Source organism: Polistes fuscatus, unplaced genomic scaffold (genome assembly GCF_010416935.1).
Source record: "Polistes fuscatus isolate 324 unplaced genomic scaffold, CU_Pfus_HIC Scaffold3, whole genome shotgun sequence".
Taxonomy (NCBI): domain Eukaryota; kingdom Metazoa; phylum Arthropoda; class Insecta; order Hymenoptera; family Vespidae; genus Polistes; species Polistes fuscatus.
The window spans coordinates 10336720-10359565 of record NW_025113107.1 but is presented as its reverse complement, the minus strand read 5'-3'; the positions used below and the strand labels follow the sequence as shown (position 1 = coordinate 10359565).

At 32.8% G+C, this 22846-nt stretch overlaps 1 protein-coding gene across 11 annotated transcripts in view; it reads right to left on the bottom strand.

The window, feature by feature from the left end:
* LOC122519503 overlaps positions 1-22846 on the bottom strand; it is a 149553-nt gene that overhangs the window by 21968 nt on the left and 104739 nt on the right. For all 11 annotated transcript variants that reach the window (XM_043638984.1, XM_043638985.1, XM_043638983.1 and 8 more), the window contains one exon: positions 13944-14054. In XM_043638984.1, the coding sequence (XP_043494919.1) occupies positions 13944-14054 (111 nt within the window). The remainder of the gene's footprint in view (positions 1-13943; positions 14055-22846) is intronic.

Below are 22846 nucleotides of genomic sequence, written 5' to 3'. Positions count from 1 at the left end.
GAATCTGTGTATTATCGAACAACAACAAAAATAGGTATTATAACTTGGAAACAAGGTCAAAGAAAAGATCTAAGTTTAATGCGAACTTTCCTGATTGTTTTTTATGTTTCTCGTTCGTTCCTAAAGTGAGTCTCAATTATTATGATACACCCCCCCCCCCGCCCGGTATATGCACACACACACACACACACATATATATATATACACATACATATACTACACAATACATATAAGAGAGATTCTATTATCATTGAAAGCTCAAAGTAAAAGCCGGCATTCGCGGTTGACCCTATCTCTGAGTAAATCCGACCGAGGACAACGAGAATGCGAGAAGCGTCTCGCGTAAAATCGGCTTAACGGTGGCGGTATTTTCGAGAAGAGAATTTCGTTGGAGAGCGTGGAAGAATTTTCAAGGGTTGCCTGTCTTTTTCCCCGTTCGTACGTTCGTAGGTTCGTACGTTCGTGCTTCCGCGTTAACCCGAGCCCTAATCGGTTTTAAAAAGCCATAAAGCGGATTATCCACAAAAGAATATTACGGCACGATCGAAGTTATGAATTTATTAGACGATCGCAATGTTCCTAGAGGGGTGAAAAGGAGGAGGAAGAAAAGTAGAGATTATGGAACTGTGATCGTTTCATTGACGATGAAGAGAGAGAGAAATGAGGGTGGGGGAGGGGGCTGAAAGCAATCGAGATCCACACGATTTTTGGATAATCCTTCTTTTATTTGAATCTATTCGTATGGAAGATCGTTTCGTTCTTTAGTATGATAATCTTCTAACCCTTTTGCACCATCCTTCCTCTATTTCCCAACCGCGTATGTTCGTATATGTATTCATATCTATTTACGAAATGGGAACAGGTATTATACGTTAGAAGATACGTCCAAACTTTTCATTAAAGTTAGAAATGATTCTTGCATTATTACTATTGTAATTATTTCCATTAGAGTAAGTAGATATGGCCCGTATTACTTCGAATCAAATAAGTCACAAAGGGTAGGTTCAACTCGAATTGAGAAATTTAAATTTTAATGAACATTTTTTTTTTCATGATAAATCTGTTAAGTACAATTTATTAAATTATTTAACGAAACAATTCATTTTCGAACAAATCATTTTGTTAATTATATTATTGTTAAAGGAAAACGACTCGATTATTTTGTCCGATGATTTTATTTCGATGTAAATTCTACCTTTTATTACGTTATATTTAAGATAACTTTGAAGATTTCTCCAACGTAATTATCGAAGTTGAAAATTATCATTGAGTTTCTGACTTAAAGGATTTTAATTACAAAGCATTAAAGATCGTTAACGATAAAAAGAGAGAGAGAAAGAGAGAGAGAGAGAGTTCTTTCAGTAATCACGAAGCTAATAAAAATTAAATCGACGCGAGCTTTGGCTTTGCTTTTGGTTGAAGAAGTATATAGTAGCGACCTTGTAGTGGCGACGATAGGCAAACTCGTGTGAGCCGGCTCGTTTAGGGGGGAACGGAACGGGTGGGACTGAGCTCGTGCAATTTAATTAATTAGCGGCGAAAACGGTTACTCGACGACGAGAGGGAGGAGGGGAAGGGAAGGGGATGGTTGTTCGACTATACCGAACCTACGGAAATACCGTATGTTCTTTTATTGATTTTCTTTTTTCTTTTTCTTTCTCTCTTTATTCTTCTTATACCGCACAGATGATAATATAATATCATATCGATTTTATTTCTACAAATAAAGTAGGAGGACGTAAAAAAATGTTTATAAAAGATTTTTATAGAAGAAAAAAAACCAAAAAAATCAGCAAATAAAATTCCAATTACCTCCCCCCTCCCTCAATAGTGTATATCAATTTTTAAAGAGTACCTCTTAAACAGGTATAAGACGAGTTCATTAGACAAAATTAAACGTTTGTCAATATCAGTTTCGTCCTAAATGAAGGATTTTCAAAATGAATGAATGAGGGGGTGGTGACGTTGCGAAGCAAACGATGTAATATGACCAACTAAAGGATCTTACCTATTCGGTAGGAGTCCTTACCAAATGGAGACAGAGATAGAGACGGAGTGAGAAAGAGGTATGGTGAGGGGGCGGGGGGGGGGAAGGGATAAAGGAAGCACCCTTATCCATCTTCTTGTAGTCACAAAGCGGAGATCGGTCCGTTTATTGGAAAGTTCTCTGGGATCGGGTGTAGCTGACTCGCGGATGAAAGCAAAGCAATTCCCTTTTCCTCGTTCTATTTTCTCCGTTATCGATATACACACAGTTGCTAAAGCTGGAATGCTGGCTAAAACGTTGATACTTCCGAACGCAATTTCGGCGAGTCCCGGAATTTGCATGACATTCTCTCTCCCCCTCCCCCTTTTCACAATAACATCCACGTAGCCGCCTATCGTTTCGCTAACGATTTCACCCTAACGATTACTTTAGATTGATAATCGTGGTTATATTACAAATACGTTCGTGATTACAATATTGGGTGGTATCATCTGTCGATCACAGGGGATACGGCCAAATAAATTCACGTATTTTTCTTTTGTTATTAATTGTATGTTTATTTTATTTTTTCGTTTTCTTTTTTTTTTTTGATTTATTTAACAAAATTCAAGTTTTGCAACGAGGCAACGTAATATATTTCTTTTATTCGAAGTTTAAATTTAGGGATGCGGTAATAAAATAATATTAGGTTGAGGAAAAAGAAATCCATTATTTTTACGTGAACTTCAAGACTTTATTTAACATGTTTTGGATTGTCCAATTTGGGTCAAATATGGACCGTTTTGTTCTATAATTTGTTACCATTTTTAGCTTCATAGCATTCACAGTTTCATAATGCCTCTCTCATAAAAGTTTTGGTCCCTATTGTCGAAAAACTCTAGTAATCGATTTTTGCAATCTTCTCTTGATGTCAATTTCTTATCATTAAGGAAGTTTTGCAATGCAAGAAAAACATGGTAATCGCTTGGTGCCAGGTCCGGACTATATGGTGGATGTATCAAAACTTCCCAACAAAGCTCCCAGAGTTTCTAGCGAGTCACTATAGACGTGTGTGGCCTGGCGTTGTCCTAAAGAACACAACGCCTCTCCTGTTGACCAATTTTGAACGTTTCTGGTCAATCGCTAGCTTCAAATGGTCCATTTGTTGACAGTAGAGATCCGAATTTTTACGGATCTTATTTTTTTTTATTTTATTTTTTTTGGACTTTATTAGCTGTTACAGTATCGAGACCATAAACACCATTCACAATTTTAACAAAAATGAGCAAGTAAATTTTTTTAGTGTGAAATGTCAGCTTTCCAACGAGCATAAATCTGAAATTGCTTGATCTATATTTTACAAGATATCGATCACTAAAGCCATCCATCGAAAAAATAATGGATTTCTTTTTCTCCAACCTAATATAATATGAACAATAGCTTGATTATAAAAGTACAACAATAACTGTAGCAATAAAACAACATATTAAATTAATGATATGTTATAATAATTATTATTATTTAAACTGGATATAATAATAATAATAATAATAATAATAATAATAATAATAATACTTTAAATTACGTGAAATATTGTAGATAATTAATTTTACATATATAATAATAATAATAATCAATCGATGGAGAATGATTATCTTTATAACAATACAAAAAAATAGAAAAGTTAAAGAAAAATGATCGTTTAATTTGCATGGTTATAGCAACATGCTCGATCGATATTTCAGGATAACAAATAACCCCTCCCCCCTTTCACTGGTTTCCCCGTTTCTCTCCTCGTCCCCCTGTCCCCCCTCTATCTCTCTATAAGAGCAAGGGAAATTATTGAAAGGACCGATGGTGGTGATGGTGGTGGTGGTGGTGGTGGGTTGGCTTTGTAACGCGCAGAAACGGGTGAGTACGGCTATCGGAAACGCGCGTAGATCACGCAGGATTATTCGAACACACCTCCACCCTTCCCCCTTCCACCCTTTTTCCACTGCCTTTGCACGATCCCTAAGCTTTACCGGATGCATACTAATTGCTACGAAGCCGTACGTGAGCTCGCGCTAAGGCGTTACGCACGTGCCTTGTAGTATTTTCTTAAAAAAAAAAAAAAAAAAAAAAAAGAAGAGAAGAAAAGAAATATTTTCTATGAATCGGGAATATTATTGATATTGTAAACTTCGAGATAAATTGATTAAATATGTCAATCTTAAAAGAAGGGAAATAAGAAAATATTATATAACGTTACAGATAATACACAAAAATTTGCAAATGTTTATCAAGAATTTTTTTGAAAAAAAGAAAAAAAAAGCGGATTCAATTCTATTAGTCAAATATTGATTGAAATTTCTCGCAAAATTCAATAATTTTTATTATACTACGTCAATTTTTACGTAAATTAAACGAAAAAGCTCGTTGGATATTGTTTTTTCTCTTTCACATTTATCCATACAAAAAAAAAAGAAAAAAGAAAAATAAAGTCGCAATTTCGTATGTAAATTTTGATTATACCATTTAGCATAGCGAAAAAGCTTTAATGTTTTATAAAACATTAATTCGAAGAATATTTTAGTGACCCAGTGTACGTGGGAGGGGGGGCGGAGAAAGGGGAAAATATTACACAACACACACACACACACACATACATGACAATTCGTTTATCTGTGAGCTATCATAAGAGTTGGGGAACATTTCCGTGGACAAACCGCGAGCATCGGAAGGGATCGGCGGGCAGGGGGGACGGGGGTTCGGGGGGTGCGGGTAGAGGCGTGTCTCGACGATGGACCCTTCGCCTTTTGTTTCCACTGTGGAAAATAATTCGTGGCTTGAACGGGACGCTACGGATATAAACGTGTGCGCGCATCTCTGCTACGCCATTAATTAAAGACTCTCAAGCACGACCCTTCGATAAAAAGCCGTAGGGTCGACTAAGGGTGGCTTTCTCTCACTCTCTCTCTCTCTTTCTCTCTCTCTCTCTCTCTCTCTCTCTCGGTGAATTTAGCATTTCAAATGCTGCAAATAAAAAATTAGGAAGAGAATAGGGGTAACCAAAAAAAAAACAATAAAATTTTTAATCTCTCTCACACACAAACACACACGCATAACCGTATAGAAATTCAAAAAAAAATTTATAACAACGATCATTTTGTTCGTATAATAAGTACGCTAATGGATAAACATTTATTATTGGGAGGGGGGATATGAAAATACACTCCTTTCTGCCACATTTTACAATTGGATAAAAGATATAACGAAAAGGAATGAAAATAAAATTTGTATTCGTCGAGCACAGCTTGTATTTAGTGCGCTACTGGTTCCCAAAGCGGTTTTGCAAACAAATGAGGCGATCAATTTTTCGGACACCCTATGTATCACTTGTCTGACACGTAATTGGTCATATTTTAATCCATATTATTCAATCGTATAAAAGGTTCGTCGTAATGTATTTTCATACAATTTTTCATTTCATTTGTGATTTTCATATTTTCCCACGATTTCAAATAATCAGATTATTGTGATTCGTTTGTTATTAAATTCGTGTTATTTGCTTGTAAAACGAGTATAATATACTTAAGGAGATGGGAATCAAAATGGTTTGACAATAATAAATCATGAAAATAATTAAATCGTTGTTAAGATCATTGAGAAATTAAAAATAAAAAAACTATTTATATGTTTTCACGAAACTATGCGCAAAACGTTCTCACCTACAAAACATGTTACACCCTTTCACGATTTACTATTAGACAATTTCGATTCTCATTTGATCATCGACATTAATTAAGAAAATATTTCGAATTTTTTGTTAACATAAAAAACATTCTCTGATCTAAACAAAAATAACACTTTCATGTCTTAGATCACTTTGATTGGCACCCCTCTTTCGTTTAACCGTGTTTTTGTCTCTTTTTTTTTCAAAGGTAAGAATAATCTTATTTATCCTGAAAAAACGGAGGAGGGGCAGGACGGGGGAATGAATGAAGTTTAAAAAAAAGAATAAAAAGAAATAGGTCAAACGGAATTATATTCTTATTATTGTGCGCGTGCAAAGTAATTAACAGTGGGGGGTAAATAACGCAGTAACCGCAAGGCGATAACGGTGACGATACGGTGACGATACGGCAGAAAGATAAGTTTTAAGCTTTCAGCAACAACGGGAAGAAGGAGCTTGATTATTTACAGCTCGGTCGCGTCGATCGTGCGCGTTTATTAAATTTCTCTCGGTGTTGCATCGTTCCCGTTTAATCTCGTTTCCGTTTTCAGAATGAGAGAGAAAGAGGAAAATACAAGGGGCGATCGTTAATGCGGCACACGTCGTCCCGCATATATGTGTACGTTGTATGTTCTCTTTTTCGGTTTAAAACCGCGCTAAACGTTTTTCCCCCTCCTCCCTTCCCGCCACCTACGAAGATAATAATTCATCGAAAATTTCATTTTGATATGCATACTATCGTAACAAAGAAGCAAAATTATATTATTAATCGCTATATATTGTTGTTTAATATTATATAATTTTTATTCGTTATTCTTTTATTTTTTCTTGCAATTTTTTATTTCTACAAATTTCTTTATTTTTTTATTTTGATAACTGGAGCAAAATTTGTCTCCAATCGCGATATTAAATTGTTAGATAATTTATGATTTTTGAACTATTCCTTTTATTTCTATTTTCGTTTGTTTTTACTTTTATTTATTTGATCAATATTTCGTCAAATAAACGGTTACTATAAATGAATATTTTACGTAAAAATAGAGTCAGATTTACGTTAAAGTATATTTTAACAATAAATACTGATTCCGTAACGTTGAAAAATAAATACCACCTTTCATTTTTATCAATTGTATCATTCATTTTTTTTACCCACAAAAAATTGATCTATGCATTTAATCGTAATTATTTGTACGGTAATTAGTATTCGTTAATTATTTCGTATAATACGGAATATATATATATATATATATATACGTTTATTATTCGTTGAAAGTTTTTTTGCGGTTGTGTGTATGCGAAAGATCGTTCGCGAAGTTTATTTAGCGTGATATCATAGAATCAGTCCGTTTTGCAAAGGGGAAACGATCCGTTCGTAGAACGAAAGCAGAACGATCGTTTCCTCCATAGGCTGCTGAAACGTACCGTTTCAAAGTGCAAAGTTATGTACTACTCGGGCGCATCGTCGTAAAACCGCGATGGCAATGTGGTCCAACCCCTAAATGTACCTCGGTCATTAGTCATTACTTGTCCTCTATCTATCTATCTATCTATCTATCCATTTCTCTCGCTCTTTCGAATCGATTAAAACGATTTACCGTCCCCCTTGGGAGAATTTTGCAAATTAACAACGGCCGAGCACAAAAGAAAAGTATGTTGAAAAAAATGAGTTACTTTTCTCTTTTAACGAACACTTTATTCAGGGTAAATGTATATTTAATGGTGAGCCGTTAATTAGACGAATAATAACGTTTATCTTTTAGTAAATATCGTTAATTGAAAATTTAGATAAAAGTGTATTGGTTTTTTTCAATGATATAAAGATAATATCCATTTATAACGCGAAGATGGTTACCGTGTTATAAAATATTAATATTTCATAAATATTAAGATAAATAAGATAAATAGAGATTTTTTATTATTTTTTTTTACGAATTTATAATAATTTTAATGTCTTATATAGGAATGAGAAGGTTCTATTCTTTTCTTTTTTTTAATATTTCAATTAAAAGTTAATGATTAAATTAAGTTTGTATATTTAAAAAATATAATCATTGGTAATCATCTTATATAATAACAATTTAAATATTAATATTTAATAGATATTAAAATATAGTACACTTTCGATACAAATTTGGGGAGATTACAATATTTTTCTTTTAAATAATATTTTAATTAACAATTATAAAAATACAACATTATTATAAATATATAATAGTAATATTAAAAATTTACAAGAAATTCAGAAAAATTTTGTGTTATTATCAAAGAGAAAACGTCATGCAATCGTGATATGAACCATTAAGCGATTTAATCGAGTCACGCTAATCTGCAAATGAATTCGACGAAATGATTCTATAGTTTATATATATATATATATATATATATATATAACGTTTCTATTTTACGTAGAAACGAAGTATATTCATGAATAAAGGATTCACCGCAAAAACCGCAAGGATTTTCCGTAATCGTGGTAATATTCTTTGTTTGCCACTTTGCAACTTCTTATCCGTCTTTCTCGAAGGGGATTTTTGCTTCTTCCAGAGAGAAGAAGAAGAAAACATGAAGCGGATTAAAATTTTACGCCACGACGTTCTTCTTTGAACGACGTTAGGCGTCCTCCCTTAGCTCAAAAACTTTCCAGAGAAATGAATTTAGAAAGGTCGAAGGGGACCCGTGGGTAAGTTTACGACGTTGGAAAAGCGAGCGTATAATTATCCGTTACTTCGAATAATTTCAACCAAAAACGATTCCCTCTGCAATGATGTATGTATGGAAAACATGTTGAATAAATTTAATCCTTCGAATTTTAACCAAAATTTTATTTTATTTTTCTTAATTGTTTAAGAAAGAACATATAATATTTAAATTAATTATTAATTATTTCATAGAGAAAATTTAGTATAATAAAAAGTTGATTATTTTATATCAAGTCTCATAAAAAAAAAAGATTAGATTTGAATTTAATTACGTAAAGATAAGCGTTTATCATTTATTTTAGATTTAACATGAGCCTTTTCTGTTTTTTTTAATACATGTATAAAAAATATGATATTTCAAAAAATTAAATTATCCAAAGAAAAAGAAGAAAAGGAAGAAAAATTAAAAGAAACACCATTATTTCTCTTTATCCGTATTAAAATCACCCTAGGAGTATTTCAATATGAAAAATACTTTAATAAATCGTTAGATACGCTTAATGAAAATTCACGTAGAAATTGTCTACCATTCGCAAAGAGACAAAAGAGACTTGAGGATAAAGGGGGGAAGGACTTAAGAAGGTTAGGTCTATGAGTCCTAATTTCTTGTTCGCGCTTCTCTGACATTGGATACGATCGGTGGGAGGATAGAATTTCAGTAGGAAGCATCTACGGATCTCAACCGACGACTTGCGAGCCAATTCCTTCTACCACCTGTTCTCCTATCTCACTTTCTCCAACTACCCCCCACCCTTAGCCCTTTAAACTGTAGGATTTATTTCAGGGAAAGTTGAAGAGAAGCCTCCTCAAGGAGGCAGAACCTTTGGTAAAGAGAAACTGAAAGAGACAAACGGTCCACGAGAGAAGAGGTTAGAGGGGGGATGCATGGTGGGTGTAAGTTCGGATAGAGGTGAAAACGGGTAGGGGTAGGAGGGGGGCTTTAGCAAGGAATGAACGAACCAAGGGCAAGAGGTACTTGTCTCGAAGAAAGTCGTGGTGAGGGGTTTTTTTTCGAGAGGAACGATGATGACTAATGTACGTACGTGCGAGCAATTTACATGCCACTTTGCAAAAAGATATCCTCTTCCTCTATTCCTCTTCTCTTCGTCTTCGCTTTTTTTTCTTTTTTTTTTCTTTTCTTTTTCAACCCTCCTCTCTATATACCTTTTACGCTTACGCGACTCACCGTCGACGTATCTAACATTTGCCTCCTGTAAATCCTCCCCCATTCGAGGAACGCACTACGCGAACACTCGTCTGTCGGATCCGACGTTTCATCAAATTGCCTGTCTTTTTTTCTTTTTTTTTCTTTTTTATCCTGCCAGAATAAGCCCAAGGAAATTCTTTTGAGGAACTCACGGGAAAATATATTGGATGTAATTTTATTTCTTCTTTTTTCTTCTTTTTTTTTTTTCTTTTAATGAAGTCGTCGTACTCTAATGCATTTTTATCCTTCTGTTACAAATAGTCAGCATATATATACGAACGAATAAATGTTAATTATATATTATGAATCGATATTTTGATGAATTTATTGTACAATAATTATGCATTCATCATTTTTATAGAAAGATATTTTATAAAAAGAAAAAAAACGACTAATGAGATTGTTATCTCAAAAAAATCTTAACTTTGTTTCGTTTTACACAATAGATTTTCATTTACCTTAAGGAATATTTATAAGCGAAGGTTTGATATCTGCAAATTTATATAAATTATTTATCATCGATACTATTGAAATTTTTGTTGATGCATTGTTGTTTGAATAAATGAAAGAAGAAGAAATACGATTCGTAAAGGTAGATTCGATGTATTTATTATAGGAACTTGCAAATCCGAGATAGGATACTTAGATCGAAAATCCTTATAGGGCTTGGGTGCGTCGGAAAAGAAGTAAATTCGAAAGGCGCCGGGGATGAAGGATAGAGCAGAATGTTAGAGGGAGAAATAAGGAAATAGGGGAAGAAGGTAAGATTCAAACGGCGCCGAGACGTCGCGGACGTTCCAATCCTCCTTTACCCTCCGATCCCCTTTTGGTATCGATCATTTACTACGCGTGTCTAATGAAAAATGAGAGGGTGACATCGAGCGTACGAAACTAATTCTCTTTTTTTCCCTTCAAAAAATATTATTTTATAATCGATGCGTTCTTAGAAGTAATGCGCTAATTTAAAAAAAAAAAAAAAAAAAAAAAAAAAACGCATACGATTATTCTATATACTTAAACATTTGATTTTTTATTTCTGATGTATGTATAAATTTAATAGAAATAAATAATTATTAGGTTTTGGTATGAATCGAAATTAAAAGGTAAATCGAGAAAGAGAATTCGTTTGAATGATATACGAACTAAATTAATACTTTAATAAATTATTATAAAAATTATTGATACATTTTTGTTTCTATACATTTTTACACTGTCTCTGTTATCTGTTAGAAAAATAAAAGTTTAATAATAGACTGATTTATATAATGGTAAAGTACACAGCATTCTTATCATCGCGAGAAAATAACTAAAACATACCTTAGAAGCGAGAAACCTAATTAGTTTTAGTCAGAAATAATTGAAATGTTAATTCAACATGGTTAACAATAACGTGACCAGCCTGACAGCATCAGACTATTCTTTAGGGACTCGTTTAAAAGAACTGGCTCGTGTTGGATAAGGTAAACACTTAAAATTTAAAACACAACATTCACCGAAGTAATATACAATTTTGTCTATGTCATTTTAATCGTAACAACAATAAGCGACCATTTAATTTTACAAATCTAATAAGAAGACAAAAGGTGTCACAATTATTGTTATCACAATTGATAAATAATATTCTTCAAAGTTGAAAAATGATTTCCAATCGAATGGAACTTGAAAAGTTGTACGATAAATTTTTAAGCTTATAGAAAATTAGATGATGAAGTTGAAATATTTTTTGTTTTTCATTGAGTTTGATTGAAGAAACATCCTCCGTCCTTCGTTTCTCCCGCCCCCTGGGATAAAGAAAATTATTCGGTCGATATCGTTTCAGATTAATTGCAGAAAGCTTGTTAGTATCCATCGTTCGACATTCGATTTCAAAGCGCGAGAGGAGAATTTGTGCGAACGGTGGGAGGAGGGGGAAGGGTGGTGATGGTGAATTTTAAGCTCCAGTCGTACGTGAAGATTGCACTCGCGGCAAAGCTCGAATCGACGCGTCCTTTGATCGCGAAACTACTATGAGCACCACCCGAGGCGGTATCTGTTTGACCGTAATTCGAGTACGACTAATAGACGGCGAAGCGTGTTTATCGTTGAATGAGAATACAAGAGAAGCCAATCTAACGATTACTACATCGTAGAGAAGATTCCCCTAACTCTGATGAGATATCTTTCAAATAAAAATACAAATATTTCTTATACAAAATTTATTATTTATTATTATAGAAAATATTATTATACGTTTTTCTCTATTAGAAATAATTAAATTCGTTCAAAAGAAATCTATTGACTAGGACAATTAATGATATTAGTAATAGGTGATTGCTTGGGTAGCTTTGTATTTAAATAAATAATACTACAGAGGATTTTCTTTTATTACAATTTTTTATTATTTTTTTTAATTAATTACATACAAAATATTTAATATTTTACGTATATATAAGTAACACTATAGAGCAAGGTTTAATGTAACGCAAATCTGACACAATTCCAAATTCAGTCGTATAAATTTGAGACAAAATAAAAAAATTCTTCGACTCGTTACGTTCGTAAATATAATTCAAAATTAGTTTAGCCAATATCACATGTATAATGCAAAAAATAATACGAAGTCTACAACCAGGATTACGAAAATATTTGTTAGACTACAAAAGATCACTACATTTAATTACAAACTAAAAATTACAAACAAAATATTTAATTACAAAATGTTATAATATTAAACATTGTTTAATATTATAATAATTATATATTTGATTATGAAGAAAATTAATAATCTTTCTCTTTTTCATACGAAAAATTCTGAAAGAATTCTTTTTATTAACCAATTCGAAAATTACAAAAGTTTAGTTTTGATTAGAATAAAATCGGTTGGGTTCTTCGAAACTAGAGTTTGATGGTAAGAATTCATTTGAAATGCGAAAGGTACGTTTGTAAGGAAACTTCGAAGGATAGTAATCGTCGTCGTCGCGACGAATTGATATCCTTTCTCTCTCTCTTTCTCCCGGTGTTCTTTTCTCACCCTCTCGCTCAAGGCTACAGACGAATCTTTATTGAAAGCGAACCCTGCGCAATGTCTGCCTTTGCATTATATGAATATATATATATATATATAGGTATCTCCTTTCGACTTAACGCGCCCACGATTTTATTCCACCCTACTATACTATCCCCTTCATCTTCGTCTATCCATCGTTTCTCTCTTACCCTATCGCCTAAAAGACGTTTCATCCCTTAAATGCGAGATGAACTTAAAGTCAACGCGACAAATACGTTTGAAAATGTATCTAATTTATCATTATAATTATCAATTATTCATCGATCCTGATCAATTTTTATGATACGTAGAGAAAAGATCAAAATTAATCGTTGCGAATCATATTTTATATTTTTCTTTTTTCTTTTTTCTTTTTTTACAGTTGAAAATATTTCTCACCGAGAAGAATTATTGCATTTATTTATGCAGGAACGGGAATCGTAATAGCGGTAGTATTATTTATTATACCTATTAAGTAAAAAAGTAAAGCTTGTTTTTTTATTTTATAGGTATAATAAAAAATAAAAATAAAAAGAAAAAAGAAATGAAATCCTTGTTGACTCGTGTGAGATAAGAAGAAGAACGGTTCCTTTGTTTTTATTAAAATAATAGTATTTACTTTTTTACTCGTTGCCAAGAATATATTAATCAGGAATGAAAATTATGTGAATCTGAGAAAAATAATAAAAGAGAAAAAAAAAACACCGAAAATTTAATGCCGAAGTAGAATACCTACACTTTACTAGTCTGCTTGGGAATGCTTGTTTTTGTCATGATACTTTATATCATATAGATATGGTAAATGGAAGGAAGAGAGGGCTCTCGTTGGAAAAGGGCCGGATAGACGTCAGAAACAGACCTCCCCCGCACATAATTTTCCTCCTTTCTCTCTCTCTTAAGTAGAGAAATCATTGCCCTTTTCAAATGCCATTGCCGTTTAAGTTGCTCTTGAGGAAATCCAGATTAGTTTCGGATTTGCCAAGTGTTTTTTTATTTACTTACATAATCGATTTGTCGATTGTCCATTTTCATTTGTTCCCCGTTATGTTTCATTTATAAAATAAAAGTCATTTATTCAACGAGATATACTTATTTTTATCTTTGCGGTGGAAAGGAATGGTAAGATAGAGAAAAAAAAAATTGATAAGCGCGTATATGTGTCCTCAGTCTATGTGGATCGTTTTCATTGGGCGCATATATGCGCCCGTATCATTGGAAGGGTTTAGTTTATAGGAAAAAAAACGGGAAAAAAAAACAAAAAAAAAACAAAAAAGAAAGAAAGAAGTAGTATAAGTAAATGTCACGAAGAAAAGAGGAAAAAATGTTCTTACCTTGTTAATTTGTCGTTGAAGTTTGGTGATCGTAGCACGATCTCGTTGAGAGACGAGCCGTTCCGCTTGCAGTGCTCGTTCCAATTCGTGAACTCGCTCCTCGAGGCTCTCCTGAAACATTAACGTCGGTTTCGTGAACACGATAGCGTAACTTTTGTGTCTGCTGCTGCCGTTGCTGCTGTCTTTTCTCTCCACGTCGAAGCGGGAAAGCACTTAAGGAGTTAACGTTACCGTTACGATCGACCGTCCCCCTCCCCCCATCTCTGACTTTAACGGCCAGCCCAATTCAGCCTTTCGCATAGGTATTTACTCGTAATGGACGCGAGATAAAACTTCATTAAAAGCGTTTCCGGGATGAGCATCGTCCGTGAATATAAAAGTTTCTATCTCTCTCTCTCTCTCTGTTTCTCTTTCTTTTACTCTCTCACTCTTACCTTTTGAAGTGAAACTTCTTTAGCGAGGGGTAAATCGACGTACGAGATTTAACGGAAAGTGTGACGTAAGTGTAACGTAAGTGAAATGAATTAAAAAAAAATAAAATTATGAGAGAGGGATCAGGGATAAGATGAAAGTTTTGAATAAAAACATAAGTTCGATCTTTTTTCTTTTTTCTTGTGAATAAAATAGCGATAAGAAGAGTGAGATTGAAAGAGAGAGGTTATACTGTGAAATATTTCAAACAAAATTTTCATACATATTGAGAATAATGAAATTGAAATAGAATTAAATAATGTCGTTTATGTTTGATCAAAAATCTGTAATTGTACTTTTGAAAATTAATTTTTTTTGTAATTTTATATTAACCATTATTCTATAAAAAGTATCGATAGTAGCGCGTGAAATCATTAACAAAAAACATACTTTTTCATTATTACAAAATTTGTTTGACGAATAATAATGACTCATTCAGTTCAGCATAAATATTAGTCGATAATTTTTAGGGAGAACATTTTCTTAAATATATGTTAGTTAACGACTTATGTACTAAAAACATAGACGATATTTGAATAATAAATTTATTTTCTCTCATTTTGTATCAACTGTGAATTAATAATAAGAGGAGAAATAATTGAAACAAAATTTCGCTTCAATCGTGTAAAAGTAATCGTATTAAATAGTTTTTTTTTCTTTATTAAAATCTATATTTATTCATGTTAAAATAAGAAAAAAGAAAATATAAATTGTATGTTTGGTGGAAAATTTGTGGAAATCCAAATTTCGCAGTAGTACTTTCGTAATCTCCGACGTACGTATAGAGTACGATCTCTTCTTAAAGTTTAAGCTCTGGCTAAGGCAGCTTAAAACTACGCCAACAGGAATTACGTCTCGAATATCCTGCCGAAAGTTAGAAAGTGACTTTGCTCTTGGCTTTCTAACACGAAACAGACCTTCGTCTGTAGTCATCGTAGTCGTCTTCGTCGTCGGGATCGATTCTTTTCTGATTGGTATTTCTCTACTATTCGTATCATTTTTACATTAAAAACAAAATAAAATTATATATTCATATAAATAATTCAAATAATATATATATATATTATATTAATTTTATTATAATTTATAATAAATGCAATATTTTAAAACCATAAATTTGAATACATTCGTAATTAAATATATATATAATAATTAATTATTATCCCTATTATATCCGACACGTAGTATAACACGTATATATTACGGTCATAGGTATTAACCAAAAGGGTTAAAATTCAAGAAGAACCCTTTCATATGCCAGGTCACGTAGTTTACCCCTTTTCGTGCATCCCACCTTTCGTTTTCTATTGTTTGTCTACTCGCTTTGTTGCCATTATCGATAACAACGATAATAACCAAACGTAGATTCTAACGTAGCAACAACTGTTTTTAGATTTGTCGTTTAAAATAGAGAGAGAAAGAGAGAATAATATTTTTGATGAAAAAGAAAAAATAAGGAAAAGAAAAAACTTGTATACCTTGACGAAATATTCTTTTTATGCAAGTTAGTTTCTCCTATCGTTCGTGAGGCTTGTACAATTATAACAAGCAGCTGCTGCTGTGTAACCAGCACTTGGCTTGCACCCTTCCATGTGGACGGCAAGGGTGATGTTGGGTTGGGCTTATATACTTTATATACATATACATACATATATATATGTGTGTATGTGTGTACATATGTATATATGTATTATGTATGTATGTATATACTATCCATTGGAAGGACCCATAGAATTAGTACGGGGACTCGCGGGACGTCATTTAAAGTACGGACCTGCCACGATGAGCCCACTCTATATGCAGAGATTCCGTTAAATTGCAAACGGCCATTTTCCAAAGAGGGAGGACTCAAAGACACGAGAATGGTGTACGGGGGAGGGTGGGTCTTTCTCTCCACTACGCGTTGGGTTTGAATGAATTGGCTTCGACAATTAACTCGATTCAGGCGTCATCCTTTTTTAATTAAAACGATTATTCATTCGAGCGTGGAATCATTATAAATAATTCAAACGGCGACAAGGGAATTATTATGATTTAATATATATATAATTAATTAACTCTCGTTACTTTTCACTTTGTATTATTTCAATGAATTTATATTATTTGTTATTAAAGGTAAAACGTTTGTAATGATGAACGTAGAGTTAAGTTTGGTTATTTATTATTAAATATATGATTAATAAGATATTTGATTTGAGAAATTATTTTCGGAAGGAAATGAAAGATATTTCCTTTTTTTTTGAGTACAATTAGGGAAATATTAATAATATGTAAGATAAGTAATTGGACAGTAATGTACAAAGGAAACTGAAATATTAGACAAATTGAAAAATATTGAAATTATTTACCACACACGCGTATATACGTATATACACGCGTGCAATAGAGAGAACCGAACCCTCGTGTTTGGCTCGCATGATACTTTCTTTCCCTCTTTTCGCCAATTTCCCGGCTATTCATCTTCGTTTACCCTCGAAAATCGTTTCAACATTCTCTTTCTCTCACTTTTTTTCCTTTCCGTTTGGGCACGAGAAACCCCGCTTGGTCGTGAAAGAAAAATACAAATAAAAATACAAATAAGAATAAAAATAATAATAAAAATAAAATTAATGCTTCGATCGGCACATCCCCCTTCGGCCAAACTTTGTTTACCGTTAAAAACTTTTCCTCATTTTCTCGGCAAAGATCAAAAATAAAGCTTTCGGTTTTCTTCCTGTTAATATTCGAAAAAAAGCTTTCACGCGTATTAGCAGCTTTAATATTAAGTTTAAGCCTTGGAAAGAGACATGCAAGTACTTATGCGTAGCTTTAATTATATAATTTATGAGTAAGCTGCTTCAGAATTGATAAAATTGGCTAATTAGTTAAATTAACGAAGCAGGTAGCAAATAATAATAATAATAATATTAAAAAAAAAAGGTAGGTGAGTATTGCTTTTGCGGATTTACCTGGTACTACTTAAATTCTTATTACTCGCATCTCTCTCTCCTGATGAAATCCTCTTTGCCGCTACTTTCCATTGGTTTAACTTTGATCCTCGTTAACGTCATCCCTAGAACCCTTCGCCATAACACGAACTCGCTTTCAACCTTATCGTACTTTTACCCGACACACAGTATCGAAACATTTCTCAGGCTTTTTCCTTCATATTGATCTTGTTTACGATTTACATTTATGCGTAATCACGACACAACGATACGTCACGTTACACATCGCGATACGTTTTTTAAATATTATTTTTCTTTTCATTTATTTATGCAGATTTACCTCGATTTATATAAACCCTTATAGATAAATTATTATATTCATTTTATTTTTTATAATAATTCAAATACCTATCCATCTACACGAATAAACGTTCAAATATTTTTCGAATTTTGCGTATAAAGAAAATAATATCTGTTATTAGACGTTATAAAAAAATTGATAAGTATTACGTAATTAAAATAAAATATCGATATTAAGTATTATTTTAAATTATTAAAAAAACAAAAGAAGAAACAAAAAGTTCACCTCAAATTAACAGAAAACAAATTATAAACCCCGGAAAAATTATTCGAACTTATAAAGAATACTTGACAACAAAAAAATAGAAAAAGCAAAGCAAATGTTATAATTGTTATAATTACTCATATCGAATACAAATCCAACAGAATTTTCTATCATCGATATTTTCCAACCCTATGTTTAGTACCATAAAAGCCCGTGCTTGGGTTTTATGCTAATACAACGTCATGTAACGCACCCCTCGTACTTGGCACGCATGATGTCTGTACATGATATCTCTGTAACGATTGATGCTACGACCGTGATAGAAACACTCACGCGAATGTAATTTGATTTGTTTATTTTTTTCTTTCTTTCTTTCTTCCTTTTTATTTTCTCTCTTTCTCTCACTTTTTTCCAAGGACGTAGAAAAACAATTTTTCCTATCTATCTATCCCATCGTTCGTTGGAAATCTTTTGATAACAGTTACGAAGATGAAATGATTTACATAGCAATAAACTAACGCTTCTCTCTCTCTCTCTCTCTTACTCTCTCACATACACACACAGACTCACTGTACTCATATCGAAAAAGGCGTCTGATTTATCCGTGGACTTTCGCCGGGCATTGGACTCGTGCCAGGCCGGAAGGTCCATCTAACCGGAAATCACGCTCATAATTCAGTACTCTTCACGAAAGAGACCATGAAAACGGGTTGGAGGTTTGTGAGAAAGGTTCGAGGGTGAGTTAAAGGTAGGTTGGAAGGTTCGAAGAGTCGACTTTCGTCCATCCTTCCTTCCTTTCTTCCTTCCTTCCTTCCTTTCTCTCCCCCTCCTCCCCCTGCCCCCTGTCATCCTTCCCCTACTTCTTTTTCTCTTCTATCCTTCTACTCTCATTTGCATAAGGCGGCTTGCGGTTTTGCAAAATCAATTTCAACTTTTCCGTCTGGCTTTTAGATGGTGGTATATTTAAAAGGGGGAAAAGGGGGAGGGAGGAGGAGGAGGGAGGAGCACGAGTAGCAGACATGGTTAAAGGTAAAACGATATGTATTTTATTCCATTGAGGAACATTCTTATTCCGAAAGAGTTTTCCTTTTCGAAATTATTAACGACGACAGTGGACATGGCAAGAGACATACTACTACTACTATTACTACTCGGGAAAATACGATAATGGTATCCCAATGGAATAAGAAAAATAGAAAAAGATATAGATAGAAACAGGTAGAAAGATAACCCGAGACAGTGGTAAGGATAGAGATAGATGATACGAACAGAAGACAGAGATAAAGAGGAAGAACAGGAATGGTCTCTGTTGAAATATAAAATACCGAAGTATGATATGTACTTGCGTTTTGTCGATCATTGTAAAAATTGTAATAGAATGATTTCGAATGACTTTTATATTTGTGAACAGTTTTATAAATATTACTGATTGTGAGAGCTTTTTTTGATATTATTTTATAGAAATAGATTGTTGATTAGATTGTTGGAATAATGGAAAATGGTATTTAGGTAATCCACGTGATAATAATATCGGTTTTAAGTAATTAATAAAAGTATAGTTGTACGTTTATATTATTATACAAATTACAATATGGTCATTTTGCGGGTTATTTTCATTACAATTATTTATATATTTTTAATTAAAGATTAAAAATATAAATGAAATGATATTTGATATTCGACATGATTTGAAATATCGATATTATTTAACAACTAGTATTAATATTTTAAATTACTTAGTAAAGAAAAAACAAAAGTAATTAAACAAAATATTTAATTAGTAGCGAATAGTGAATAGAAGCAATTAGAAAGAAAAACGTAAACGAGTACAAATACACGAAGCCAAATTCGAAGAGAAAAAGATAGATACAATAGATAGAAGAAATGGTTAGTAGTATTTTGATTTGAATCGATTGTTGGAAAAGGGAAATAAAAAAAGAAAAAAATGTCGCAAAGACAGGAATCCCGTTTTTTTGGCAAGGTCTCGTGCTTTGGTAAAAGAACTCGCGAAAGCAAAGAAAGTATTCGAGAAGCGTTCCCAAGAGAATCGATTTTATTCGAAAGGAAGAGAAAGGAGTGCGAAGGACTCGAAGGAGGAACGAAGGAACTAAAGATTAGGGCAAAAACCTTCTCTCCCTCCGATACGCTCCCACGGCAGAGACATTTTAATTTACGTTCCCCTCGACGCGTTATCGCATCGAATTCCATTTCCACGTGGCTGTACTTGTTTCTTTTCTTTTCTTTTCTTTCCTTTTCTTTTCTTTCCTTTTCTTTTCTTTTCTTTTCTTTTCTTTCCATTTCTTTCTTTCTTTCTTTCTTTTTTCCTCATTTTTTTTTATTCTCTTTTTTCTTCCTTCATCCTTCTCTTCCAATCTATTGATTCGATTGTTCTATCTTATTGGACAACGGTCAAATTTCGGAATATATTTTTCTTGATTGCAGGATTGATTATAAAACAAGCCTGATGATTTATTTTTTTGCTGCGAATTAAATGAATTAATTAGCTGGGAATTTATTTTTTCAAATCTTTTACATTATTTAAAATATTAATAGAGTATTATTAGAGTGTAAGATATATTTGAAATGATTTTGATGATTAATCGAAGGAAATAGTACATTTCTCTTCCAAATTCATCGTTATTAAAATTCTTTTATTGATTGTTGTTTATAGAACTTTCATATACGTATAACGAAAATAAAATTTATACTTCTAAAAGTCATATAAACAACAGTCGATAAATGAGTTTTAACCGACTTTCATAGAGGACAATTAGTTAGTTTGTTGTTAGATTTCGAAGAGGAAGGTACTTAGAACCAATACTCCCTGCTTTCAAATATGCATAAGTTATCGGTAAGTTTAATAATCAAAAATATAACTTTATTTTTAATATCCCTTCCCTTTAATATCCGTAATATATGATTAAATACAAATAATGTCAAAAATCAATACAATAGTATTCTCTTAAAAATAATAGAAAGTAAGTGTCACACACCTTTTTGTCGAATAACGTGGTACCAGGTGAAATGAAGTTGAAAACTGAGTATCTGCCAAAAATCAGATCTTTTTAAAAAGATCAAAAGTTTCGAGGTAAATTTAGTGATTCGAGTAGGATTCGCGTAAACGTGACTGTATAAGAAAGTGGTGTTCACCTTTAAGATGGTGCCAGTCTTCACGGTGAAAGAGGAAGAACAATGAGGGACGGATAAGGGAAAGGGTGGGACGTATTCCGGTCTAAAAGGGGGAGGAGATTCGGGCTATGTCGTGGCTTCTCAGGCTTCTTCGGGAAGACGCAAAGAAGGATGAGGATCGCGAGAAAGGGTGGAACAGCTCGAAGGGTAGCTAATAGAAAGCGAAGAGACAGAAGGGGGGAGGGGGGTGGCTGTCATCGAGACGCAAACCCTTACAGGTGCTACATACCATTTTGAATTTACAGGAATATTGAAATATAAGATTTTATTTCGTTATATACTTTTTCATATAATTATTATATTAAAATTATTATAATAAATTATTATTATTATTATTATTATTATTCGATCGAAAGATAGCCAATTAAATTTTAGCCCAATATTTTGTCGATCGTTAATCAAACAATATATTATATATTGATTTTAATTTAATTAAATTTAGTATTTACTTAAGCAAGTCATTAATGTTTCTTTTATTAACTCCCTTTTTTACACTCGAGATTTTATTACCTGATACCACTCGGTTTAACACCGATAATAATTCTACAGATAATGATGTTTATTTAGGTTTTATTTGGACGATATCGTTTCATAAATGCTTTCAACAATACATGCGTGTAAAATAATTATTAATTTTTAATCGTAAATACGTCATTTAAATGCATTGTTATATATGCGTCTTCGACGATAGTTTGATTTCGACAAGCATGGCAATAGGAATGTTATTTTCAAAAAAACGGAGCTCAATGAGCATGGAATACGATGAAGGAATCAAATCGAGTGAAGTTCGTTCGATTTTTCGACGATGAACTGGCCAAAAATCATCAGAAATAACAGGTCATTCTAAACAGCAATACATGTTTAACAAATCCTTTCTTTGAAGTATAAAGATATATAAAATGTTAAAATACAAAAGTTTGAAACGTTAAATTGTGTGTGATATCATTTCAAAAAAGGTCTCTTGTGCAAAGAGTTAACGGATAAGTATATAAAATAAAAAAATTGCATATTATTTGCTTATATACACTTGGTAATTATTTTTGTTCCATTTCGATGCAATAGATCGTCAATTGACATAATTGATAAATTATTTGCAAAGTTGATGGATCATTATTCTTAAGAAAAATATATTAGATATATAAAATTAGCGTCAAAAGAAAAAAGATCACGACACGTGTCTCATCTTCTTTTATCCTTAACTCTTTATCCTCTTTGAAAGTGAAGAAAAAAAATTACAAAAAAGGAAAGAAAAAAGAATGAAAGAAAGGAAAAGAAAAAAATAGGATCTTGGTGAGAGCGAAGGGATTGGACTCAGTCGATGAAGGGTCGAAACGGCAATGTCTCGAAACGAGATGGTTCGTCCGTTTCAGTCTCGTGGAAGCTCGTTGACCCTTTTTCCTCGTCAACGTGCTGCCTAATCGCCCTTAAAGACTCTTCGAGAAATGATGAATCGGTCGTTTAACGAGGGTTCGTCAACCTTCTCTCCAATGAAAGTTACCTCTAATAGTCCAAAGATTCTCTCTTTTTCTCTCTCTCCCTTTCTCTCTCTCTCTTTCTCTTTCTATCGGCTTACCAATCATTGATTTTCCACATGATAGAAATGCCATTTACAATCGGAAGCTGAATTTTGTATGTTTTCAAGTTCGATTATTCTCTTTCTTTTTTTTTTTTTACAATCTTATCGACTTTCTTCAGACATTCGTTTCCTCATTATGCGAATTATTATTTCAATTATACGATTAATTAACCCT